At 34.4% G+C, this 23,883-nt stretch overlaps 1 protein-coding gene across 1 annotated transcript in view; it reads right to left on the bottom strand.

Moving 5' to 3' along the window:
* The window catches only part of BRCA2 (BRCA2 DNA repair associated), a 53,400-nt gene extending 29,517 nt beyond the window's left edge, over window positions 1-23,883 (bottom strand). The window contains exons 1-12 of the mRNA XM_082859348.1: window positions 23,812-23,883; window positions 23,021-23,126; window positions 20,224-20,469; window positions 14,856-14,964; window positions 14,161-14,210; window positions 14,028-14,068; window positions 13,707-13,818; window positions 12,874-12,923; window positions 12,499-12,610; window positions 10,532-11,647; window positions 4,133-9,109; window positions 1,963-2,058 (exon numbers count right to left, since the gene is read on the bottom strand). Coding sequence (XP_082715474.1) covers window positions 1,963-2,058; window positions 4,133-9,109; window positions 10,532-11,647; window positions 12,499-12,610; window positions 12,874-12,923; window positions 13,707-13,818; window positions 14,028-14,068; window positions 14,161-14,210; window positions 14,856-14,964; window positions 20,224-20,469; window positions 23,021-23,087 — 6,976 coding nt within the window. The 5' untranslated portion in view covers window positions 23,088-23,126; window positions 23,812-23,883. The remainder of the gene's footprint in view (window positions 1-1,962; window positions 2,059-4,132; window positions 9,110-10,531; window positions 11,648-12,498; window positions 12,611-12,873; window positions 12,924-13,706; window positions 13,819-14,027; window positions 14,069-14,160; window positions 14,211-14,855; window positions 14,965-20,223; window positions 20,470-23,020; window positions 23,127-23,811) is intronic.

Genomic DNA, 23,883 nt, shown 5'->3' with positions numbered 1-23,883 from the left:
AACAAAATAATTATTTTGAGTGGCATTTGAACACAGAACTTTGACTACACATTTTTAATGATATATATTCTTAGGACAAAAACTGCAAAGAATTCTTAAATTTCCCTTAGTAGTTTTATTATTGGTATTTATTAACACTGGTATTGTAAACTTGAAGCTATTATACATATACTGTAAGACAGTGATTCTCAAAGTGATCCATGGAACCCTGGGTGGGAGGAACCCACAACCCTTAAAGGGGATCCAAGTTGTCAAACTATTGTAATAATAATCATATAATAAGAAGAAGAAGAAGGAGAAGAAGAAGTTGAAAAAGGAAAAGAAGGAGGAGGAGAAGAAGTTATATATATCTTTCTCACTGTGTTGACATTAGCACTGCTGGTATGTCCTGCTGCATACTTTAGTGCAATAATTGTCTTGAGGAAATGCACTTTATGTGAACTGCACTAATCATTTTTGTCCCAAAGAATTCCATTTTTACTTGAAAGAATAACCAACAAATCACAATCTTTCAGACTTGGGTATGCAGCAGATATTTCTTCAAAAATGAATGAAATGAGCTTATCACTACAAAAAAACAAGTGAGAGTATTTGCTGCCAAACAAACTGAATTGTAAAATTCAAGCTTTTAAACAAAATGACAATTTTGGAACGCTTGTATCTGGCTGTTAGCTTGACAATTTCCCAATACTAAATTTTCAGATTAGATCAGTGGTGACATTAACAAAAGTAATTGTTTAAGATTGTATAATAAAATGTGTCAACGTTTGGAAGAGCTGCATAACTCTGAACTAATATTTTCAAACTGACCAATGCACAATATTTAATATTTATAAATATTAAAATTTCTCAGTTTTAATGTTGAATATGGTAAATATAAATAGATATAATCCACACAACCAAATGCTCTTTGGGATCCTCAATCATTTTTAAGAATATAAAGAGATCTTGAGATCAAAAAGTTTGAGAACCATGGCTGGAAGATAAAGCAAATAAGTAAATATGTTAATGTTATTAGAAACCAAGAATGCAGCATTAATAAAAAATACACCAGCAGCTATGAGCATAGTTAGCATTCAAATTTTGTTTTTTAAAAAATATTAACCACTGGAAGGATCTTTGTAGATTCTAAGGATTCTAGAACTGGGGCAGGGAATTACAACGACTCCCTAAGAACTCTTTTTGTGAAAATAAAAAGCAAGAAAGTGTTCAAAGGTTAATTAAAGCATATTAAAAAAAAAACTCTTAGGAAATACTTGAAAAGGTTTCCACTTTCAAATTTGAAATGATTTGAGCATCAAAAAATGTTTTCTTTTGTAAAGAAATACATTACTTATAATGTGTTCTTTTAAACTTTATATATACATTATAAATAAAAATCTAAGAAATCAGTTTTACTCAACTAAGAAAAAAATTCCTTTACTACCATTAGTAGTGATTACTACACCAACTACTCTTTACTCTGAAAATTGGTAAGTAAAGGGAAAGAATTCAATATTTACCCTGCCTTTTTAGGAGGAACTATAGAGTTCATCCCCAGTTGTTAAGGGAAAGCTCTTCCTTGCTGAAGAATCCCATCTAATAAATGTGTAAGAAATAACATAATTTGAAAGTCACTGTTTTTCAATTAAATAACTGATTCATGTAAATATTATGAAATCAACTAGATTCTAGAACCTGAGCTTAAAGTATTTTACTAAGTTCTTACTAAATTCTTACAGCTTTTTATTTTAAAAGTCATTATTTTGTTATCATTTCACATTTCTCAATTATGGAGAACCTCCACATTATACTAGGTATTATGAAGGAAAAGCTCACATAACAAAACAAGGCAAGATGTAAGCTTTAACAAACCACACTGTAAAGGCGTGCCCAATTACCTACATACCCAAAGAAAAATAACTTAAAGAATACTAAGTATAGTAACTATAGAAAAAGATATGGATAAAAAGCAAATTTTACCATCTGGAGTGCTTTTTGAAGCCTTTAAGTATTTTCCTTGATTTTCTATTATCCTGTCAAATTCATTCAACAAGTTTCTTTTGATTGGGGGTTCTCCTAAAAGGAAATTTCCATACATGTTTTTAAAACAAATAATATCAAATTTTTTTAAAAAAAGCCTATAGTCCATTTTTTTAAAACTAAAATACTGACTTCTACAATATGCTAACTAGTGAAAATTCTATTTTGAAAGAGAAAATTAATTTTTCAACATCAATTTAATTTCTATTATTTTTTCACCATTTAAAATACCACTATTTAATAGGGTCCAGGGATAAACAGGTGTTACCAGATATCACAGATAAGCTATTTTTTAATAAGCTGCCATTTAGTAACCCTAGGTTTACTGGCAATAAGGACAAACAAAATTTCAAGTAAACTTTTTTTTTTTGCATTACACTCAAGAAGGAATTTATGATATAGGTCCTTGAATTAGAGTCAGTGAGTAGGAAAAAAGATTTTAAATTACCAAAATTACATCCAAGTATTACCAAAAGTAATATGTACTTCTTTTTTATTTATTTATTTATTTTTTGCGATACACGGGCCTCTCACTGTTGTGGCCTCTCCCATTGCGGAGCACAGGCTCCAGACGCCCAGGCTCAGCGGCCATGGCTCACAGGCCCAGCCGCTCTGCGGCATGTGGGATCTTCCGGGACCAGGGCACGAACCTGTGTTCCTTGCATCAGCAAGCGGACTCTCAACCACTGTGCCACCAGGGAAGCCAATATGTACTTCTTATTTAAAAACTCTACAAAGGTTGACAGTAAACTTAAACCATAATTTGTTATGCATTTCCATGTCATCCTGAGATAATGTGTTAACAGATACTTTGCTCTTTGATGCTTTTTTAAAAGTATAAATCAAGTTTTATTGGAAACCTGAATTGCATACAGAGTCAAGGTGGAGATAAACCACAAACCACAGGCTATTAGGAATTGACGTTTTATTAAAGAAAGCAAACTTGAAGAATTTAATAAATAAAAATGTCCATGCAAGTCTTTATCAATGTTAGATTATAAAGTGACTTAATTGCTTGACAAGAACCTGTACTATTCAAGTAACCAGAAGCTGATTAAACTATATATATTGATATCTAACAGAAGTGAGGGAAATGAAACAGTGATGTTGTTGAGAACATTTAGTAGAAGTCTGAGTTGTTTTTATTCCTAAGCATAAGGCCAACCCACTTTAGTACACACATGAACAAAACGGGGTCCTATAAATAAAGCCATTATTTTCCATGAAAGAATTATGAATATCGTTAAGCATCTGCACCTCAGAATTTTGCACTAGAGAACAGCAACAGTTTAAGGTAAGTATTATAAACTTACTACTTTGCCCATAACATAAACTTGGTAAAGAATGTGACCTGGATAAGACTTGATTAAGCAAGTCTGTATCCACCAGGATTACTTAAGGGCAAAATGCACCAAGTGGAAGAATGAACTCACTGGCTTCAGTGTCTTTCTCCGTAATGTGAAGGGACTGGACAAGAAAAGTTGTGGTAACTCAACTACTCTACCAGTCTAGAGTTTTTAAACAGTAGCTAGGTATTTAAGATCATCCACTTAAAAGTTGGAGAGTTAGTTTTTATTTACTTTAATTGTAACTAATCAACAGATTCAATTATTTAAGATTACTCCTAGACAGAGATACTAACAGAAAAAAAAAAATCAAACATCCAATTAACCTAATAATTGAACTAAGTTGTTATACTACATTTAAAAGAGAAATTAGAACATACTCCAAATGGCATTAAGACCAGAATACTATTTGCTAATGTAACTGATTTTAGAACACTTCCTGGATGAAAAGAAAAAAAAATGCTAAGCAACACCTATAATTAGAAACTAACTTTTAAAGTTCTTAAGACCCAGAGTCTGAACCTCTGCGCTCTCTCTCCCTCTCTATGTGTATGTATGTAAACAGGACTCAGCCAATGACTTCTTGGTACACAGACTCAGTGACATCACGAGTGAAATCGCATTCTCCCAAACTACACATAAAAGTCTGAAAAAAATAAATTCAGTGTATAATATCCTAATTGCTACAACCTAGCATATCAGAATTATTACGGATTTAATTTAAAAAGTGATTGGGAAACCAACAGGAAATAACAGACACTTACCAACTGTGAAAAGTGCATCTCCTCTTCTTTTTCCAATTCCCGAATTTATCAAAACCGTTTCCTTGTTTTTTTGGCATGTAAAATAAGAGTGTTTGGCGTGGCTTAGAAGTTCAGAATCTGTCAGCTCATCATCTTCCATAAAGGCTTTGGCAATCTCTACTGCTTCTGTTTCAAAATACTTTTCTGGATCTTTGGAGTTAGGAGAACAAACTTCTGTATTTGTTTTCATAGGAAAATCAGGAAAAGTTTCAATTTTCCCAATTTCCATTTTTATATTTTTAGGTAAAGCTTGTTCTTTACCCAAAAGACGAATGTTATCAATGTGTGATACATTGGTTCCTGACATCAACTGTTGTTTGTCTTGCTCAAACTGAGAGAGATGTGGAGAAGCTTTAATAGCATGATTATTTTCTGAAGAACCACTTTCAATGTTATAGTTGTTTGATAATTTAAACTCTTTATTATAGGCTTTTCCTGTTTTGGAGCTTACAGAGTGTTCTGAGGTTCTCTTATCAATACAAGAAAGAGTAAGTATCCTTGATACATCTTGTCTAGATGGAGGTGAATGCTGAAGACTACATTCAGTTCCAATTAAATCAAATTCCTCGAACATTCCCGTAACTTTGCAAAAGGCACTCTCAGAAACTGGAACCTGTTTTCCACTTGCTGTACTAAATCCAGAGAAAGCAGATGATAGTAAATTTTGGGGGGTATGTATCACAGTATTTTCTTCTCTTGCAAACTTGTTTGAATGTTCTTCATTACTTTTAAATGATACTTGGGGAAAGAGTTGCTTAGCACTATCTTCTGTCTTAGAAAATACCTGTCTTGCCTTTTGTAAGGCAGCATCTGATACTTGTACAGATTTTCCACTTGCTGTGCTAAAAATCCCACAAACATTTATAGAAGAGACTGACTTGGGACATTTTCCCATGTTAAATTTACACTTATCAGAAGTTTTCAAATTAATATGACAAAGTGGTGTTTTAGAAACTTTCTCCAATCCAGATATACTTTGGTCATGTTGTAAAAGGTGTTCACTTTGAATGTCAGGAAAAACCTCGTGTGAATGCATACTATGCTCTTCACTATCTGGAGAGTTAGGAAAAATAATATCCTCTGAATCACCCAATGCCTTATGAGAATGTGTCACAATTTTTGTTCGGCCAGTGCCTGATTCACTCTCAGTGTTTTGCTTAGTTACCTTCCTAAAGTTGTCTGTAAACCTCTCTCTCACTTTTGTTTCATGAGAAACAAAGGCTATTTTATCACTTGCTATACTGAGTGCAGGTTGCTCTGTCTCAAAATTATTTGAATCAGATATGGCCACTTCAACAGCTGTGTTTGTATTTTTGCATGGTGAAGAGTCTGTGACAAGTTTCTGAACACAACTATCTTTGTCTACAGCTTGTGGGTTTATGTTTGCTTCCCTTACAGTGGATATTATTTCAGAAAAACTAGTGTTTTTTCTATCTTTGACATTCCTCACTACTGACTCAATATCAGAATTATGACTTTTATTTTTTGAGAGATACTCTGACTTATTAAATAACTCACTGGAATGAGAAAAATCAGAATGATATGAATAGCTGTTAGACATGCTGTTACTTAAGGAAGTTGAATCTTGTTTTTCAGAGAGATTTTTGTCATTTTCAGTTATGATACTGTTTGAACTATTTCCACATGAAGGATTTCCTACACAATCTCCAGGATATTCCTTTAAACATATAACCTTGGCAGAATTTATTTTTTCTAGTTGATTATTCAATTCTCCTTCTCTAAGCCATTTTTTGGCTTCAAATAGTGAAGCCTGACTCACAGAAATTTTTCTACCACGTCCTGTGTAAAAGGCTAAAGCTGAATTTTCAATGGCTGAACAACTGGACTGATCTGTATAACAAGTTATAGGACTTTTTCTTGTTTCTTCTTCTATATTTTCATGTACTTTAACTCTCAGAGAGATACTATTTGATATCTTGAGATTTTCACTTTGTCTGTATAAATGATCACTTAAGAACCTGGGTGGCATGCCTGTCTCCTTAGAAACAAGCCTTTTCTCCTCTAGAGAATACTGCATTTCTTCATGCTTTGGGGCAGTTATTTCAACTGTCTCACATGCTAATTCAAGCCCTTCTTTACATAGCTCTCTGTCCTTTAGCGTCTTTGCCCCTTGATGGCTGAAATTAGTGATTTCACTATTATTTTGCTTTTTTTCATCAAAAAGATTTTTCACTTTGTCCAAAGATTCCTTCGCAATTTTTACTTTTTTCCCACTAGCTGTATGAAAACCCAACATGGTTGGTTCTATGATCTTTTTGATTTCACATTCAGGTCTCTGCTGGAGAGTCAGTACTTGATTTTTAATAACAACTGGGTCACCTCCTTTCAATATTTTGTTTTTGACCATATCTGTTTCCTCATGACTTGAAATGTCTATTTTGTTGATATTTATGCCAGAGAGTAATTCAGAATTTGAGGAATCTGAAAAGTTATTCAGTTCTTCTGCAGATTTTTCATCAAAGAAATCTACAACTTTATTTAAAGACTCTTTAGAGACTCTGATGTTTTTCCCACTTGCAGTCTGAAAGGACAAATCAAAAACATCAAAATCTTTTATATTTTGCCTCATCTTGTTAGCGGCTGACTCTTTTTTATTTGACATATTAACATTAAATGTTTCTTCAGCTTTCACAACTTCCAAACAAGTTAAATCTGACAAACCTTTAATTTGAATGTTTCCCTCCTTCATAAACTGGCTAGATAATTTTAGATGTATGTTTTGTTGATCAATACATGGCAAGCCATTTTCATCTTTATGAATATAAACTGTATCATTTTTACTTGAAGCATTGCCATCAGATTCTAAGTTACAAACAAAACCAGTATATTTGTTATCTTCATTTTCAGTATTTCTCTGGTAGTCTTCAGTATATTCTTTGACAAAAATGCCAGTAGTCATTTCAATGTTATTTTGTAGCGTTAGTTGGCATTCATTATTTTTCTCACTTAAATTTTTATCATTGCTGTAATTTTCTACCTTAAACATCGAAACATCAGAATCATTACACTGACTTGAAGAGAAACTTCCTGGATCTACTTCTGCAGGAGTTTCCTCACTAACATTCTCAATGTCACCGAACAGTTTCATGGCTTTCTGCAATGATTCACTAGAAACATTCAGTTTTGCACCACGAGCAGAATAAAAGCCCCTAAACTCCACTTCGTTTTTATCTGTTAAATAACCAGAAGCACTTTTGTTACAGTTTGTTGTTGAGAAGCAAGCCAACTTTTGCTTACCTCCAACTATACCTTTACATTTCTTGCTGCTACCCACCTGACTGAGAGATGGGGCATTAATTGTGAGATGAAAATCAACATCTTTCCATTCCTCAGAAGTGGTATTCAAGACAGTTATCTGGTTTTCAGGCATTTCAAATGGATTACTCTGTAACATGTGGCTTGGTTTTCTAAACTGTGTAAATTCAAACTGACTTCCTGATTCTTCCAATATAGTAGAAAGTTCTGTAATTTCTGCCTTCTGGCTAGGTGTTAAATTATGGTTTGAGTTAAAGTCTCCCTTTAAAGATAAAACTAGAGGAGTTGTGTGACTATTTCCACTATCAGAAACAACTGCACTACTCTGCACATACCCAGATACAGTATTAACTGACTGTGAATCAAGTTCATGAGGTCTGCTTTCTTTCTTTTGATTTTCTAATGATACGGTATTTACAATTTCAACACAGGCTAAGCTAGTAGGATAATGTTCTTCAATATCTTTGAAGAGCATTTTACTTTTCTTAATGTTGTGTTCAGAGAGCTTTATTTCTTTATTAGAAGCTGTTCTGAAGCCACGTCCAAAATTGTGACTTGAAATCGAATCTGAGAGTCCTGCCCATTTGCCCATGCAATCATTATTTCTGTTTGATTTCATATTTATATCCAATGAGACATCTGACTTTGAATCTTGACCTAGAGTCATTTTTGGTGGTTGCTTTACACTATTTCTATTCTTCTCTGCAAGATCACAGACTACATCTGATGAACCAAAATCTTTTGTAATCGACACTTTGGCTGCTTGTCCGTCATCTATGTCTGTACATGCTACTATGGCAGAGTTCTCGGGAACAGCTTCTCTTAAACAACTGAGGTCTGCCTCATGAACTTCCTTAATGTTTCCTAAAACAGGAATATTCCTTTCAGTAGTTGTTTGAAAGACAAAATTATTCTCTTTGTCTGGGAAAAGTTCTTCAGAGTTTGGAGGGACAGTTATTTTTGAAATTAAAGTAGTTTCTTCTTGGTCTTTTTGGATTACTGTGAGATTTGTATTTTGGTTGAATTGTACCTTCATAGAAGGTGATGCTTCTGTTATGTATTTTTCAGGTGACAACAGCTCAGCTTTTTTAGAATTTTCATTTACAACACATGTTTCTTGATTCTTTTCCATGGAAATACTTTTGGTTAATTCAAAACCAGCTTCACAATTCTCAGATTTTATTTTCTCTGACATTTTATATGATTCTTTTCCTCTAGAAATCACAACTGGATTTGACAGAAGATCCTTGGAGCTACGAGTTAAAATGGTGGTATTATCACGGCCATGTAAAAAGCTTTCCTGGGACTGGAAGAGAGTATCATTACATTCCTCTGAATGTGGCAATGCAGGGTGAAATACTGCAGGCAATACTTTTTCCTTTACATCTGAAACTCTCTGGCTTTTTGGATCATCTTCACAGTGCTTTTCCTGCAAGCATGACACATAACCAGTTTCTGTGGTTATAAATGACTGCAGTTTTTCCTTATTAATTTTTGCTTCTTTATAATCAAGATCCTGAGATATTGTTTTATTATTATTAGAACTGCTTTCATTATTAGAACATTTTCTCATAATTGTCCCAAAAGAGCTGGTTACAGATAAAGCCGGTTCTTCAGAATCATTCTGTAAACAGTTTTTTTTAACAGAAGAATGCAATAAACCTAAGCATAAAGACACAAAGTGACAAGATGAAATTGCAGTTCCATCAATCACATTCACTAAATATTTTCCACTAAGTTAAAAAGGTAGTGTCTAAAACAAGAATTACATAAAAAGCAAGAAGTGAATGTCAGGTTTAAAAGAATTCTAAATATTCTCTATTTTGAATTTATTACATTTCCCAACTAAAGATATATAGGACCTAGGTTTTTTTAATAGTATTTATCAACTCAATTAAAATTAGTAAGTAGTTCAAGAAAGCAGCTAGCTGCCATAAGTAAAACTCAAAGTAATTTTATTGGAAAATAAAATTAGAAAAAATTCTTTGCTAATATTGATGTAATAGGAGTTAGAAAAGTAAGGCAAAGAAAAGGAATTAGAAAACTAACCATTTCCTTTGGTTAATTCAGTCTTTCACATTGAAAAAAAAACAAACAAACCCAAAATGAACTTTTTAAAAAAGGTTCTTCACATGAAAGGCCTGAAAGATTACCCAATGTCAGGCAAATGGGTTAAACTGCTCTGTTTCGTTAATTTTATTGACCCTCTGAATTTCCTACTAACAAGTCAAAATTGTTAATCTCATTTCATTTAATCACTAACCACTACTACATATTAGCTGTTTCATTGTTTTTATCTCTGGTATATACAATATCAAACATTTTTCTCTGGAAATTAACCTAAATCTCAAAGTGTTCTCTACTCCAGTTCCACCAAACCTATTGTTCACTGAGATACTACCACCCACTCAAATCTTCACACAGGGAGATAAAATCACCTTTTTAACATACAATATAGTTACTGGTAAATAAACTGTTGCTCAAATAAAAAATGAGTGTCATTGTGCACATTCCTGACACCCAGAGATATAGTAATAACTCTAAGCAATCTCTAAATATTGAAAAAAACTATGTAATAACAACAAAAAAGTCACTATTTTATGACTGCCTTACATTAAACTTAGCTGGCAGTTAGCTTTTTTCTATTTTTTACATGCTTTAAAGAAAATACATATTAAATAGCACAACATATTTATAGAATTGTCCAACTTGCATATAATACTGAAAATTAAAGCAGGAATTAAGTAGCCAAGCTCTTGATGTTTATGAATCACATGCTCTGTCTCAAGAGTTATGATTATATATATACTATGCAAATTAATCCAACAAGTTTGAATGAAATGATTCTGAACATTGGTAATCAAAGGCCTAAACAACAATGCCTGATACTGAATATAAAATACAGATTTAAAAAAAACCCCAAAGCACTACAGAAGAAAAAACTGCAGAATGAAAGCAGAAAGTGTTTTTTAAAAAGGTTGAAGAAAGAGATTCACATATTCAAATAAGAAACTTGTCACCATCCATAAAACTAGGCACACTACTCACACACACACACACACACACACACACACACAGAGGTACCTGAATCAACATTTGTAAATGTATGTGGTGCTTCCAAAGGCTTTGCTTCAAATTGGACTGAAGAGTTAGTTAGTTCTGATTCTTGGTCTTTCTGCATTTTCAGTCCTTGATAAGATGTTTCATCACATATAGCATAAATGAACTTCTTTGTTTTCTTTTTCAAACTGGATATCAAACCTGTGTTCTTCAAAGCTACAGAAGTATGTTTGGTAGTGGCTGGCCAGCTGCCACTATCAACTGAACTTGTATGTAAAGAATCCTCTTTCTGTGAGCAAACAGTTTGTACTTCCGATCCACTTTTAGAGGCTTCTGGTTCTTTTCTAAAGTTTGCATCGGTCATATTGCTTGAGAAATCTGCTCTGAAAGTCTTTTCAGGTGATTCTCTTATCCTGAATACAGACTTCTTGATACCCTGAAGTGGAGAAGCTATTAGAGAAGAATCAGATAGTGCTTGCTTTCCCACAACAGTGGAATCTTCACGAGACTCAAGACACTGCCCTTCATCTCTCTTTTTTACCACTGTTTCCTCATTTAATATCTTCACTGTTTTTGATATGCTTGAAATATGCAGCAAAGAATTTTCTAAAGTAATGAAGTTGGTACGTTCTTTCTCTGTACCTATGACATCTTCTGAATTATTTTGGTCAGAAGAAGAAATATGCAGTAGGGATGTTTTCTCCATCTGGGTTCCATTTAGACCCGAGAGGGTTAGGTGAGACCATTCAGAGGCTGAAGATGGTACAATTTCCCTGGAGATTTTGTCAGTTCCATTCCCAGGGGGCTTCTGATTTATTACATTTGAATCTAATGGATCACTGTCATTTGGCTCCATTTCAGGTACAAACGAATGTTTATTTTCTGTCATTTGTATTTTAGCTTCTTCATATTCATCAGTTTTTGTTTCATTGAAAATATTTTTCCTAGTCTTGCCAGTTTTTATTTTTTGGAGATTTCTTGTTTTATATTTAGAAACACATACTGGAAAACTATCTTCTTCAGAGATATCTGCAACTGTTTCACATACTTCATCTTCTAGGACATATGGCATTGACTTTTCAAAATGGTCTTTGCAGCTATTTACTTTACCAAATGAATCCTCTAACATTTTCTCCAATCCTGTTAAAATATAAAGCAGAAGCATTATTAATAACGTTTTATAACACAACCATATAATTTATACTATTCTCAAACCTTTTTCACAGAAATAGTATACACTGAATAACACATAATTTAGCATTTAAAGGGTTGTCCTGAGTACTAGGTATTTTTTGGGTAGGGAGGCACCAACCTTGCCCTGTTCTTCTGGTCAAGACTGATTCCAGTGTATTCAAAGCCTTTTATTCATACTCAATCCCTAATAACCTTTCTTTACCAGCTCTACACAACTGAAACTCACTCAATTTTACTACATATACACAATTTAATATTCTAAGATTTATCAAACTAGAAGTTCCAAATTTTGTGGCCCTACAACCGGCAATAAAGTCTCATTTTACTAGAAGGGAAAAGGACGGGAGAAAAAAAAAAAAAAAAAGTCTCATTTTATACATACATACACACACACACAGATATACAATCCTATACATTTATACAGATATACACAAATACTAAGAATATGCAATATTCCAATGACCTGATTAGGTAACTTTAGGTATATCTGCAACCATACTTACTTTCTAATTAGAAAATAAGGTTTTCACATTTAGTTAATCATTAAGTCTTAATCTGCATCTCTGTGAGTTTTGAGTTATGGGTTTTCTTTTGTTTTTGTGTCACAACAGCATCTTTGAATAGTATTGTCCTAGTATGATGTTTAAACATTTTCATCTAAATCAAGTTAGTTTCTATTCTCAATACCTTCAGTAATCATGAAAGGAGAAGCAATGTGTTTTCTTTTCAAGAAAAGAGGAGCAATATTTCAATGATGTCAGTTGAAAACAGTAGTTCAATTAAACAGAAGGACTTACCATGAGTTTTAGCTTCTGTTTGATTTTTGTTTTCACTGTCTGGCCCAGAAGGGATAAACGTAATATTTTTCTTCAGACTTTCATCATGATTAGAAGAATAGCTTTTCGAAATCTACAAAAGTTATGTTTTTAAATCACTAGTATAAAAAGTCTCACTATGCATATAGTATATTCAACTTATTCTTAAACAGAGAGACAGCAAAGTTTCATAGTAAGTCAAAGAAAATCACATATAGAAACAGGTTTAGAGACTTCCTCAAAGGCTTATATAAATCATAAATTAGAGAATGAAAAATGGAAGATAAATAATTTTTCAAGGCATTCTGAAATTATATGCAATTGCAACAGCATAATCAATTTGTCATATTTACTTACAGCAGTACTATCATTAGGAAATACAGTTGCAGATGCTTCTTCATCTCTGACTGTAAGAAAAAAAGTTCAATTTACCTATACTGTATCATATGTCGTACATTAAAGTTCATGTAAAACTTATGTATTTTTTGGTCAGACATCAAAAGAAACATGCACTATTGGATTAAATGACACATTTGAAACAAAATTAATTGATCGAAGTATAGTAATTATAGAAAGGTCAATCAACACAGTGGGTAAGCTGTGCTCACAATTCCTTAGTACCACTGATAAAGTGGTAAGAAACTATGGTTTGCTGATCCTGACTTGAAGGTAATAGTGTCCACAAGGTAATACCTGAAGGTAATACGGTCCACAAAGGCTTGGAAAATCAGATGAAGCTGTGAGGTCATGACTTAAAAGCAAAAGCTTGTAGACTTTAGTATTTTTTTAGATAACAATATAGTTGAAAGGCATATCATACGTTAAACACTTCTAACTTTTCAACATGCTTTACCTATATTATTTCATCTCAGCCAGAAAAGAAGAAAATTAAATGCCCAGCTAAAGAGGAATCAACATGGAATGTATTTTTCCTAGAATAAAAAAAAAAATCCTGGTTTGTGTATAAATTAATTTGATTCCTCTAAAATATCATTTAATGCACTTGAGATTTACTTCAATCTACACTAAACACAATAAAATTATTCTGAACTACCAACACACCTATCAAAAACAGTATTATCTACTCTGATTACTATCTAATCATCTTTTCATATTTTTCTTTGGACAGAAGCATTACAGATGACAATTTATCAACATCATCTTATATAATACATATTTGCTAGTATTACCTATGAGCACAGTAGAACTAAGTGTTGGTGGTGTGGCCAAAGAACTTGACCAAGACATATCAGGATCCACCTCGGCTCCTAAACTTTCGGAAATACGTTTTGGTGTCTGACCCTGAAAATAAAGAAAATAGTTTATTTCACAGAAGTGCACTGATAATTAAGAATATTTTTTCATTCACTTATTTTTTTCATTTTTCGTTTACTGAATGCCTATGTGAATCAATCTCAAGTACAGACCTGTAAATCTGAGGGCAAACTTATGACACTGCTGTCAAATTCTCAATTACCACATAGTAAAAATAAACTAGGCAGAATATTTACCTTCATGAGCTTTGGTGTATGAAATAAACTTCCACATATCACTGGGGATAAAACAAGGGACAAAATTACTAAGCCTTATTTTTATTAAAATTTAGAGTATTTGAAAAATAAAAAACCTTGTTTTTAATCATACCTGACTTTTCTCTTTGTGGTGTTACATGTGTACATCGTAGAATAACAGGACTAAAACAAAACAGAACAAATCCCTCAGATTATTTCAAAAGAGAACAAAAATAGCAAAAAGAAACAAAATACTAATCTTATTAAAAAAAAGGACTCTCAGTCATATCAATTATTAGACGTATACTAGTTTGTAATATTTTTAGATTACTTTTTAAAAAGTAAATATCTCATGAAGAATTAAGTAACCACTAACTTATGTTTAAAATCCCCATTGAAAGTAATGTATAAAGTACTCACAAATTTTAGATGTTAGGAATTGTATATTTTGAATTTAAAAATTATATAAAGTGACTCTATAACAGCATCATATTCTCTCCAAAGATTCAAAGTACATAAATTATTTTAAACAGGATATTTCAAAGGCATTGCTTTTCATCAATAATATTTTTGTTACTTAAAAATTCCATGGATATACAGGAAAATAGTGAATTCAATGTTATAAGAAAAACAAAGTAAATGTTTGTAATGTAAAAATTATTGTATTGAAGGACTCAATCTAAAAGGAAATTATTTTAAAATAGAAGATCCTCTACCAGGCTCTACAGCAAAATATTACCATGAAAATTAGATGCATCTGTGTATAACAAACATCACATGTAGGAAAACGTTTCATTTAAATATTTTAATATAATGACTTCATCATACCTTTCACTAAGAGAAGAATTTGGAGGTGGGCTGGTAACATCATTTACTTGATTCATTTTCACCTTCGTCATGCAACAACTTTTATGTTTACCACTAGCAATGTCCTTTCCTGAAACAGTGCAATAATTCAGTGAGGATGTGTATGTTCTAGATTGTGAATTTTTATTCTCTGGAAGTATTTAAAAACAGAAAGCCTCATCTACATTGGGAAGGAGAACACATGGGGAATTCAGTCTGAACTGGTTTCTCAGTTTGCTCACTCCTCTCAAAAAGGGATGTCTCAAAGGATGTCTGCCCCCATTCAACAACCATGTGACGCATACAACAAGCCCAAGACAGTTTGAGTAATACAATTCAAGACAGAGCTTTAACCACAGGGAGTTCATAGTATAGTAGGGAAAACTGTTTGAAATGTACACAAGTGGAATACAAAATAAATGTGGCATGACTTGTCATTCAGTTACACACAGTACTATGGTATCTTGACAGGTGAGAGTAAAGGAAAAGACATTTACTGAAAACATACCAAAGTACAAAGCCTGACCATATGACTCTTCTGCTGAAAACCTCTCAAGATCTTGTTTTCAAGATTGAGTTCAAACTCCATAACAAAACTCCCTAGTAACAAGGCCTTTCACAATCTGATTTAATTTTTACAATGACATTCTTTCACAACCTAATTTTAGCCGTGTCCATCCATGTGCATATTCTGCAAGGATGTTCTCTTTCACTCTAGGCCTTTGTACAAACTGTTTCTTTCTACCTCTTTTTATTTCTCTTGACCTAGATTCTCTTTCAGGTTTCCATTTTGAAAGTTCCTCCTCCAGAAATCTTTACTGGTCCCTAAGGTGAGACTGACCGCCCCTCTGATGTGTTCCCCACAGAGTAGTTTATCATACACTGTTCCTGTTTCCCCTATTAGACTGTGTGCTCCTTGAAGTAGAGGACTTGTTTTACTTATCACTGTATCCTTAGAAACTACAATAATGCCTGATACATTATAGACACTCCACAAATACTGGCTGAATGAATTAGCAATGATAAGAAAAGTGGGTTGTAGACAGTGACACATAATACTTGTGTCTGTTCCTACTGAACACATCTACTTTCTAAGACAATAATGTTTCTAAAGCTATATGTGGCTCTATCAAATCCAATTTATAGTTTTTCAATATTCCTATTTTCTGTATCACAAATTTGGCACTTACTATTACTCTTAAAAAATTGCTTTTAAAAGTAATTGCTTTATAGCAAGAAACTAACACAACACTGTAAAGCAACTATACTCAATAAAAATTAACAATAAAAAACAAAAATAATCGCTTTAATTGTTCCTATAATCTCTAACTTAGAGAAGTTTGGGGGAAAATAAGCTGCATTAGTGTTACTGAAACAAAGAAAAGACCAAGCTGAAAACTATTTGTAGCAGCCTACCCAAACACTGTGTTATATTCTCCTTTCTCAAGAAACAGGCAATATACATAAGCCAAATGTACGTGTAAATTGCAAACCCTTCTTCAAGAAGATATCCAATCTCCTTCTCTAAGAGACTTTCAGTTAAAGATACTGAAAAGTAACTAAACCTATTTTGAAATTTCACCTTTTCCCCTTTCTTTGTTTTAAGAAAGATTAAGGATCTTTCTTAAAATAAAGTCCTAATCAGAACAAACAAAAACATGGACTTAAAAAAGAAGGCAAACAATGAGATACCACTACACACCCGTTAGAATGGTGTATTTAGATTAGAACCTAAAATACAGACAACACCAAATGCTGATGAGGATGTGGAGCGAGAGAAGCTCTCATTCACTGTGGATGGGAATGCAAGATGGTGTGGCCACTTTGGAGGACAGTTTGCAGTTCTTACAAAACTAAACATACTTCTAGGATGAGATCCAGCAATTGTACTCCTAGCTGTTTACCCAAATGAATTGAAAACTCAGGTCCACACAAAATCCTGCACATGAATGTTTATAGCAGCTTTATTCATCATTGCTGAAACTTGGAAGCAACCAAGGTGTCCTTCAATAGGTAAATGGATAAACAAACTGGTACATCCACATAAAAGAGCATTATTCAATGATAAAAAGAAATGAGCTATCAAGCCACGAAAAGACATGGAGGAGCCTTACATTGCTAAGTGAAGGAAGCAACTATATGACATTCTGGAAAAGACAAAACTATAGACAGTAAAAAGATCAGTGGTTGCCAGGGGTTTAGGGGGAAGGAAGGAAGGGTGAATAGGTGGAGCACAGGGGATTTTCAGGGCAGTGAAACTATTCTGTATGATGCTGTAATGGTGGGTACATGACATTGCACGTTTGCCAAAATCCACAGAACTGTACAAAGAATGAACCCTAGTGTAAACACAGGACTTTAGTTAATAATAAAGTACTGATATTGGCTCAGCAATAAAAAGAAGTGCAAAAGAATAGAAACTGTAAGAAATGAAAAGTAAATAAATAAATGAACCAGGCAAAATGAAGTTCATACCCCAATAAATATTTCCCAAATAACTTGAGGAGCTCATAAATAAGACGAACGATGGTTAAGATAAACTCATGGAATCTTATGCAAGAGGAAAGACTGCTGAGAAGAAACAGCACACTGCCTCATGGAATTTAATGGATAATTTAAAAATAATATATTAGATGTTAGAACTGAACTAAGTATGTTTAAACAGTTTAAGTCCTACTCTTACATTTCAATACTCAATTTAAAGTAAACTTAAAAGCAAAAGGTCTCAAAAGGTCTCAAGTCAACAGAATTATTTATGCAACCTTAAAAAAGCTAACTCCTCTGCCGTGAGTCCACAGTGACCTTATTAATTCATTCCTATCCTTCCTTGGTTATAGAAAGACCAATCCCAGCAGGTTACAATTAGACAATAAACCACCAACTCTAGGTATGTCTTTCAAGATTCAGTAGATTCAGTATAAACTGGTTTACAGAGCTTTTCCTGACCAACTAAGACAGATGGCTGTTACCTTTACTATATCTATAACATCATACTTTATACACGCTCCTATTATAACATATACCAACCAGTATATTTATATATTTTCTCCCCTACATGACTGAGTTCCAGAAGTCAAAAGCCATCTTATTCATGTTTGTATCCTTAATGCCAAGCAAGCTGCCAGGCAAAAAGCAAGCATGGAATATTTGTTGAATGGATGATTCCCTTTTCTGTGTCCTCTTCTACGTTTCATTTGTTAAATATTCCCTAAGGTTCTATGCTAGGCCTCATCATAATCAATTTTCTCACCATATCTGATGACTTCCTCACTTTCCAAACAGATAGTTGATTCCTATAGCTTTCTCTCCCACCTGTATTCTTTCTTTAGTTTCAGTCTTGTATTCCCAAAAGCTCTCAGGACATCTCCACCTTCACATCCCAATACTTTCTCAAACTGCAATCCAAACCTCAACCTACTTTTTTTTCATCCTTTCAAACCTTTTCCCTCTCAAACCTGCTTTTCCCCCAGTGCTTACAATTTCTACGAATGCCACCACTACATTCTTAGTCCTGCCCTACACCTGTGATTTGATCCTTTCTTTTGAATTTTCCATATCTAGGCTATTGCAGGGTCCTGTAGTTTCTGCCTCCTATATCCACTTTCACTACCATTACTCTAATTCAGGTACCTGCTCCCATCACCTGGACCACTATGTGTCTCCTAATTGATCTCCCTGCCTGCAGTCTTCTCTTCCTATAAGAATCACCCAATTAGTTTAAAATGTACATTCATGACCACCATTCCCAGAGATTCTAATTTAATAGATTCAGAAAAGTGCCTGGAATCTTCCTTTTCAATCAGCACTTCAGGAGAGTCTAATGGTCCATGCCTCACGTTTTGAAAAACACATCTCCAAAGACTGCTGCCAGATTTTTAGGCTTTCTAAGCAAAATAAATATTAATTTATTCTACAAATACTTACTGAATACTCACTACATATGCCATTAGGTATCCAATAATGTTTAAGAAAATCTTTGCTCATTACCTACATCCACTTTTATATGTGCATTTTCTAATACCATGAGTTTCCTATTTCATAGCACTAATCAGAGGATAATCGCTTATGTTAAGTCTCCTTCACTGGAAGCTAAAGGAGTGCAAGAGGCAATACTTCCCAGAAGCAGAGAAATAAGTCAAGATCTGAAAGATGAGTGTCAGTTAGCTAGACAAAGCATAAGAAGTAAGTAAGTACTGGGCAGAGGTAACAGTGTGTAAAGAGCCACAGAGCATGGTGGTTTCAGAAAGAAATTCAGTACAAATGAATGGAAAATTGAGGGTGGGTGGGAGGGGAATTATGGCAGGATGAGGCAAGAGTTAATGAGAGAACAGATTATAAAGGACCTTGTAAATCATATTAAGGAGTCTGGATTTTATCATGAGGGCAAAGGGAGGTAATCAAAGGTTTGAAGCAGGAAGTAGCATGATTAAATTTCCATGTGACTTCTCTGCTCAACAACCTATCAAATAAATTCAATTTCTTTAGCCTGGCATTCAATGTCTGCCTCTAATCTGCTTTTTTTAGCCTTAGGCTGTTTATTGGTCCCTTTCAAACACGCAACACTCCAAACAGTCTGAATTCCTTGCTATTAACTTCACAAACTACATATTCTTCCTCATGTTTTTCCCTCTGCCTAGAACACGCTCACTCTACTCCATCTTCAAATTTCTGAATCTCATCTATTCTTCAAGGTTTAATTCAACTGAATATTCCCTAATTGCCCTCAGTATTATTTATGCTTTCTTTCTTCTTAACTCTCATTATACTTTTTGTTCTTTTGGCATGTACCACATTCAACCCTAAACTGTACTTAATCTGTGTACTGTTAATTCCTCTTACTAGAGAGTAATACTCCAAAGAAAGGAAGAGTATGTTACTTAAATCAAGCAGGTAATAAATATTTAAATGAATATATAATCTTATTACATGATAAGTTGCAAACATCTGGCACACAGGCCTGAGAAAGTGCTACCGAATCAAAAGACACTTATAGCAACTGTTAAAAAGAATCTGTCCTCTGTGATAGCCTGCAGAAATACAGTTTAGTTTAACATCAAAACAAGCCCTAGGTTTTTTTGTATAGGAATGACATAATTTAGCAAATCTCAGTGGGCAGGATATATTAATCAAAGGAAGGAGGAAAAGAAACATTTATCAAGGACCTACATTATTTTATTTAATCCAAACCTTGGTAGTATTTTCACATTTCCACTTTTCAGGTGGGGAAAGTGTGGCCAGAGGTTGAGCTGACCAACATGACATAGGTAACAACAGAGCTGGAATTTTTAACAGTAATTTGTCTGAATTACTAGTTCATGTTTTTTCTAGTCAACCACATCATATTACTTACCTGAATCTAATCTGAATTTATCTAATTCATTTAAAGGAGATTGGTACAGTGGCAGAGTTAGACCTCGCTCTTTGAATATTATTGGAGTTGAAGCCCACTGATGATAAGGTTTCCTCTGTGGTGTTTTAAATGGGTTTGTTTCATAACTGCTGATTTTATATTCTGATTCTTCCAAAGGTTCAGAATTATAGGGTGGAGCTTCTGAAGAAAGTTCTTCAAACCAATTAAGGCTTATTGGTCCTAAATCTGTAAGAAAAATTAAAATCCCACCTGGGTTTTAATCAGTGACACAATAAAATCCATGAGCCAGTAAAGATTACAATTGCTTGAGATTTTGACTGTGGATTACTTTTAAGGAATACTAATTAAACAGGATCATTAATCTGTTCTCTTATCAATCTGTAGTAAGGTATAACAAAAGTTTACAAAACTTACAAGGAGATTATTACCTATATTAGCTCTTCTAAAGTTTTCTTTCATATTCACGACTCAGAAACAAAAATCATCCATAGTAAGAATGCATTCCACAGATACAATTCAAGTAATTATCAATACTACATAAGTGGCTGTGATAAATCTATAGGTACAAGAGACATGCAGACTCACAAATTGAATGGAATAGATTCTCTGTTAAAGAGAAAGACAAAATTTCTCCTGTGATCTATCCTTAAAGTAGTGGTTCTCTAAGTGTGGTCTGTGGACCACTTGAGGCGAAGGTCACTAAGACCATTTCAAGAGGTCCATAAGGTCAAAACTATTTTCATAATAATATTAGCCATCATTTGCCTTTTTCCCAACATTGACATTTACACCACTGGTGGGTAAAACTGATGAAGCTTTGCCTGAGTCAAGGCAGTGGCCACAAACTGTACTAGGAGTCACTGTATTCTTCGTCACCATGCACTTGTACAAACACAAAAACAAAAACAAAAAAGCGGGACTTCCCTGGCGGTCCAGTGGTTAAAACTCCATGCTCCTAATGCGGGGGCACAGGTTCCATTCCTGGTCGGGGAACTAAGATCCCACATGCCACGTGGTGCAGCCAAAGAAACAAAAAGCAAGTTTAACTTAAAGTGTCCTTAACTAGGCAGCAAAAGTTAGTTTTATTAAAGCCTAACCCTTGGGCACATGTTTTTAATATTCTCTGTGACAAAAATGGAAGCATTCATAAAGCATTTCTGCATATTTAAGCACAAGAGTTGTTTAGAAAAAGCACTCGTGATGAGTTGTGAGCTGAATTAGCACTTTTCATGGAAAGCCATTTTCACAAGAAAGAACGACTAAGTTATTCTGAGTTGGGTGATTTGGTAGACATTTTCTCGAAAATGAATGAAGTGGACCTGTTACTGCAGGGAAAACAACAGTTTGTTGCCAATGGTAACATGTGAGCTTTCAAATGAGAATTAGAATTTTGTTAAAAACTCTATCACCCTCTGTGAGCTTGATGTTTTCCCAATCTTAAAAGACTTTTCTGATGAGATCAGTGAGGTAACCAATGTGATTTTTATTTATTTTATTTTATTTATTTATCTTTTGGCTGCATTGGGTCTTCATTGCTGCGCGTTGGGCTTTCTCTAGTTGCGGCGAGCGGGGGCTACTCTTCGTTGCGGTGCAAGGGCTTCTCATTGCGGTGGCTTCTCTTGTTGCGGAACCCGGGCTCTAGGTGCATGGGCTTCAGTAGTTGAGGCTCATTCGCTCAGTAGTTGTGGGGTCGTGGGCTGTAGAGCACAGGCTCAGTAGTGTGACACACGGGCTTAGTTACTCTGCAACATGTGGGATCTTCCGGGACCAGGGCTCAAACCCGTGTCCCCTGCATTGCCAGAAGGATTCTTAACCACTGCATCATCAGGGAAGCCCTCCAATGTGATTTTTTAATAATGTCTAATGCAATGTGTCAATATATGGAATATCATTAATATTTTTCAAATAATCCACGCATGATGTTACAACATGGATAAAAGATTTATTCAAGGTACAAGAAAGACTAATTGAATTTAATGTAAGAAGAGTATGAAAAATTCATTACATGGTTTCGGATTCCACATTGCAACTTTTAAGAAACTACCACTTGTCTTAAGTTTTCGAGTAGTACCAAAGAAAAATACCCACAGTTAAGTGAAGACTACTAAAATACTTCTTCTTCTAATTACATTGCTGTGTGAGGTTGGGTTTTCTTCATGTACTTCTACCAAAACAACATATTGTAACAGATTAAATGCAGAAATGAGTATGAGAATCCAGCTATCTTCTATTGAGCCAGATAGTAAAGAGAACTGCAAAATTTTAAAATAATGTCACTCTTCTCACATTTTTCTTGTAAAATAGTTATTTTTCATAAACATGTTATTCATGTTAATATGCAATGGGTTTATTTTTATTAATTAAATTAATATTTTTTTAAGTTCTTAGTTTTAATTTCTAATGTGGTAACCTACATAAACAAAGGCTCTTGGTCCTCAATCATTTTAAGAGTGTAAGGAGAACTGAGACCAAAAAGTTTGACAACTTCTGCTATAACGTTACCAGTGCTTCTGATTTGCTAGAAGTTCTCTGCTTTAACAACAATTCTGCTAATCAAGGGGTCAGTCTCCTCTTTATCCACTACAGGTTCTATATTTATCATTTGTTTAACTGTAAATGATTATTTTCCTGATTTATGACTCCATAAAGCACAGTTTATAGTGTAAACAAAAACATGAAGTACTGGATTTTTTTCAGCAAGCATGCATAATTACACATTTTTCTGAAAACATTTTTCTCAATGTAAACGATCAATTTATATAAAATCTGTCAATACCTGCTTTGTTGCATCGCGTCTTAAAAATTTCAAAAAACGTTGGCCTCTCTTTGCATCCAATCGGCATTTTTATCTACAATATTATTCCAACGTTTGGTAACGGAGTCTGCAAAAGAGAACACCAAAATACACTTCACAGGGATGCAGTCCTTCTTAAGTGACTCTGAGGTAAAAGTGGAAGCGGCTAAACCTGCCTAAAGTTACAATGTTTATTTACCTCGGTCCCACTCGGGAAAAGAATCGAACTCACAGCGATGAAGAGAGCATTGTATATCTGTGCCGTCCAATAGAGCAGCCATTGGCCACATTCAGCATTTGAAATGTGGCAAGTCTGACTCAAGAACAGAATTTTTAATATTATTTACTCTTTATTAAATTAACTAGTCCCGTGTGGCTAGTGGCTGCGCAGTTAGCGAGGGCTATTAGATCAACACCGTTTGAAAATTCCCAATCAGTAAATCTTCGTTAACACAGCAGTTACCCGGGGACTAAGTGAGGCAGATACAGTGGGCCACAGGCTCTAGGACATTTTCCAAGATAGCAATATTCCGTGAAAGTAACTTCATCGTGATTCCAATTAAGGAAACTTCAGCTTGAGACGTCTGGGACAAGCGGCGTCCAAAGCTGGGCAATGGAGTCCCGGGGAAGGGGCGCCCTCGAGCCCCGAGGAGCGGGTCCCTTCTCCCCGTCGGTGCGGGGTGGGCAGGGACCAGTGAGGGCCCGAGGCCCGGCTCCCACCCGGGCACCGGAGGCACTCCCCGCCGCCCGTCTCCACCCCTGCGAATACTAACCGCCTTCAGAGGTGCAGCTGTTTTTGTCCAGAGTAGGCTGACAAAACGTGCGCCGGCACTCAGATCAGAAAT

The sequence above is a fragment of the Leucopleurus acutus genome, assembly GCF_964270905.1.
Source record: "Leucopleurus acutus genome assembly, chromosome: 18".
Taxonomy (NCBI): Eukaryota; Metazoa; Chordata; class Mammalia; order Artiodactyla; family Delphinidae; genus Leucopleurus; species Leucopleurus acutus.
Note: the sequence above shows the minus strand (reverse complement) of the source record. Positions and strands in the feature narration are given on the sequence as shown.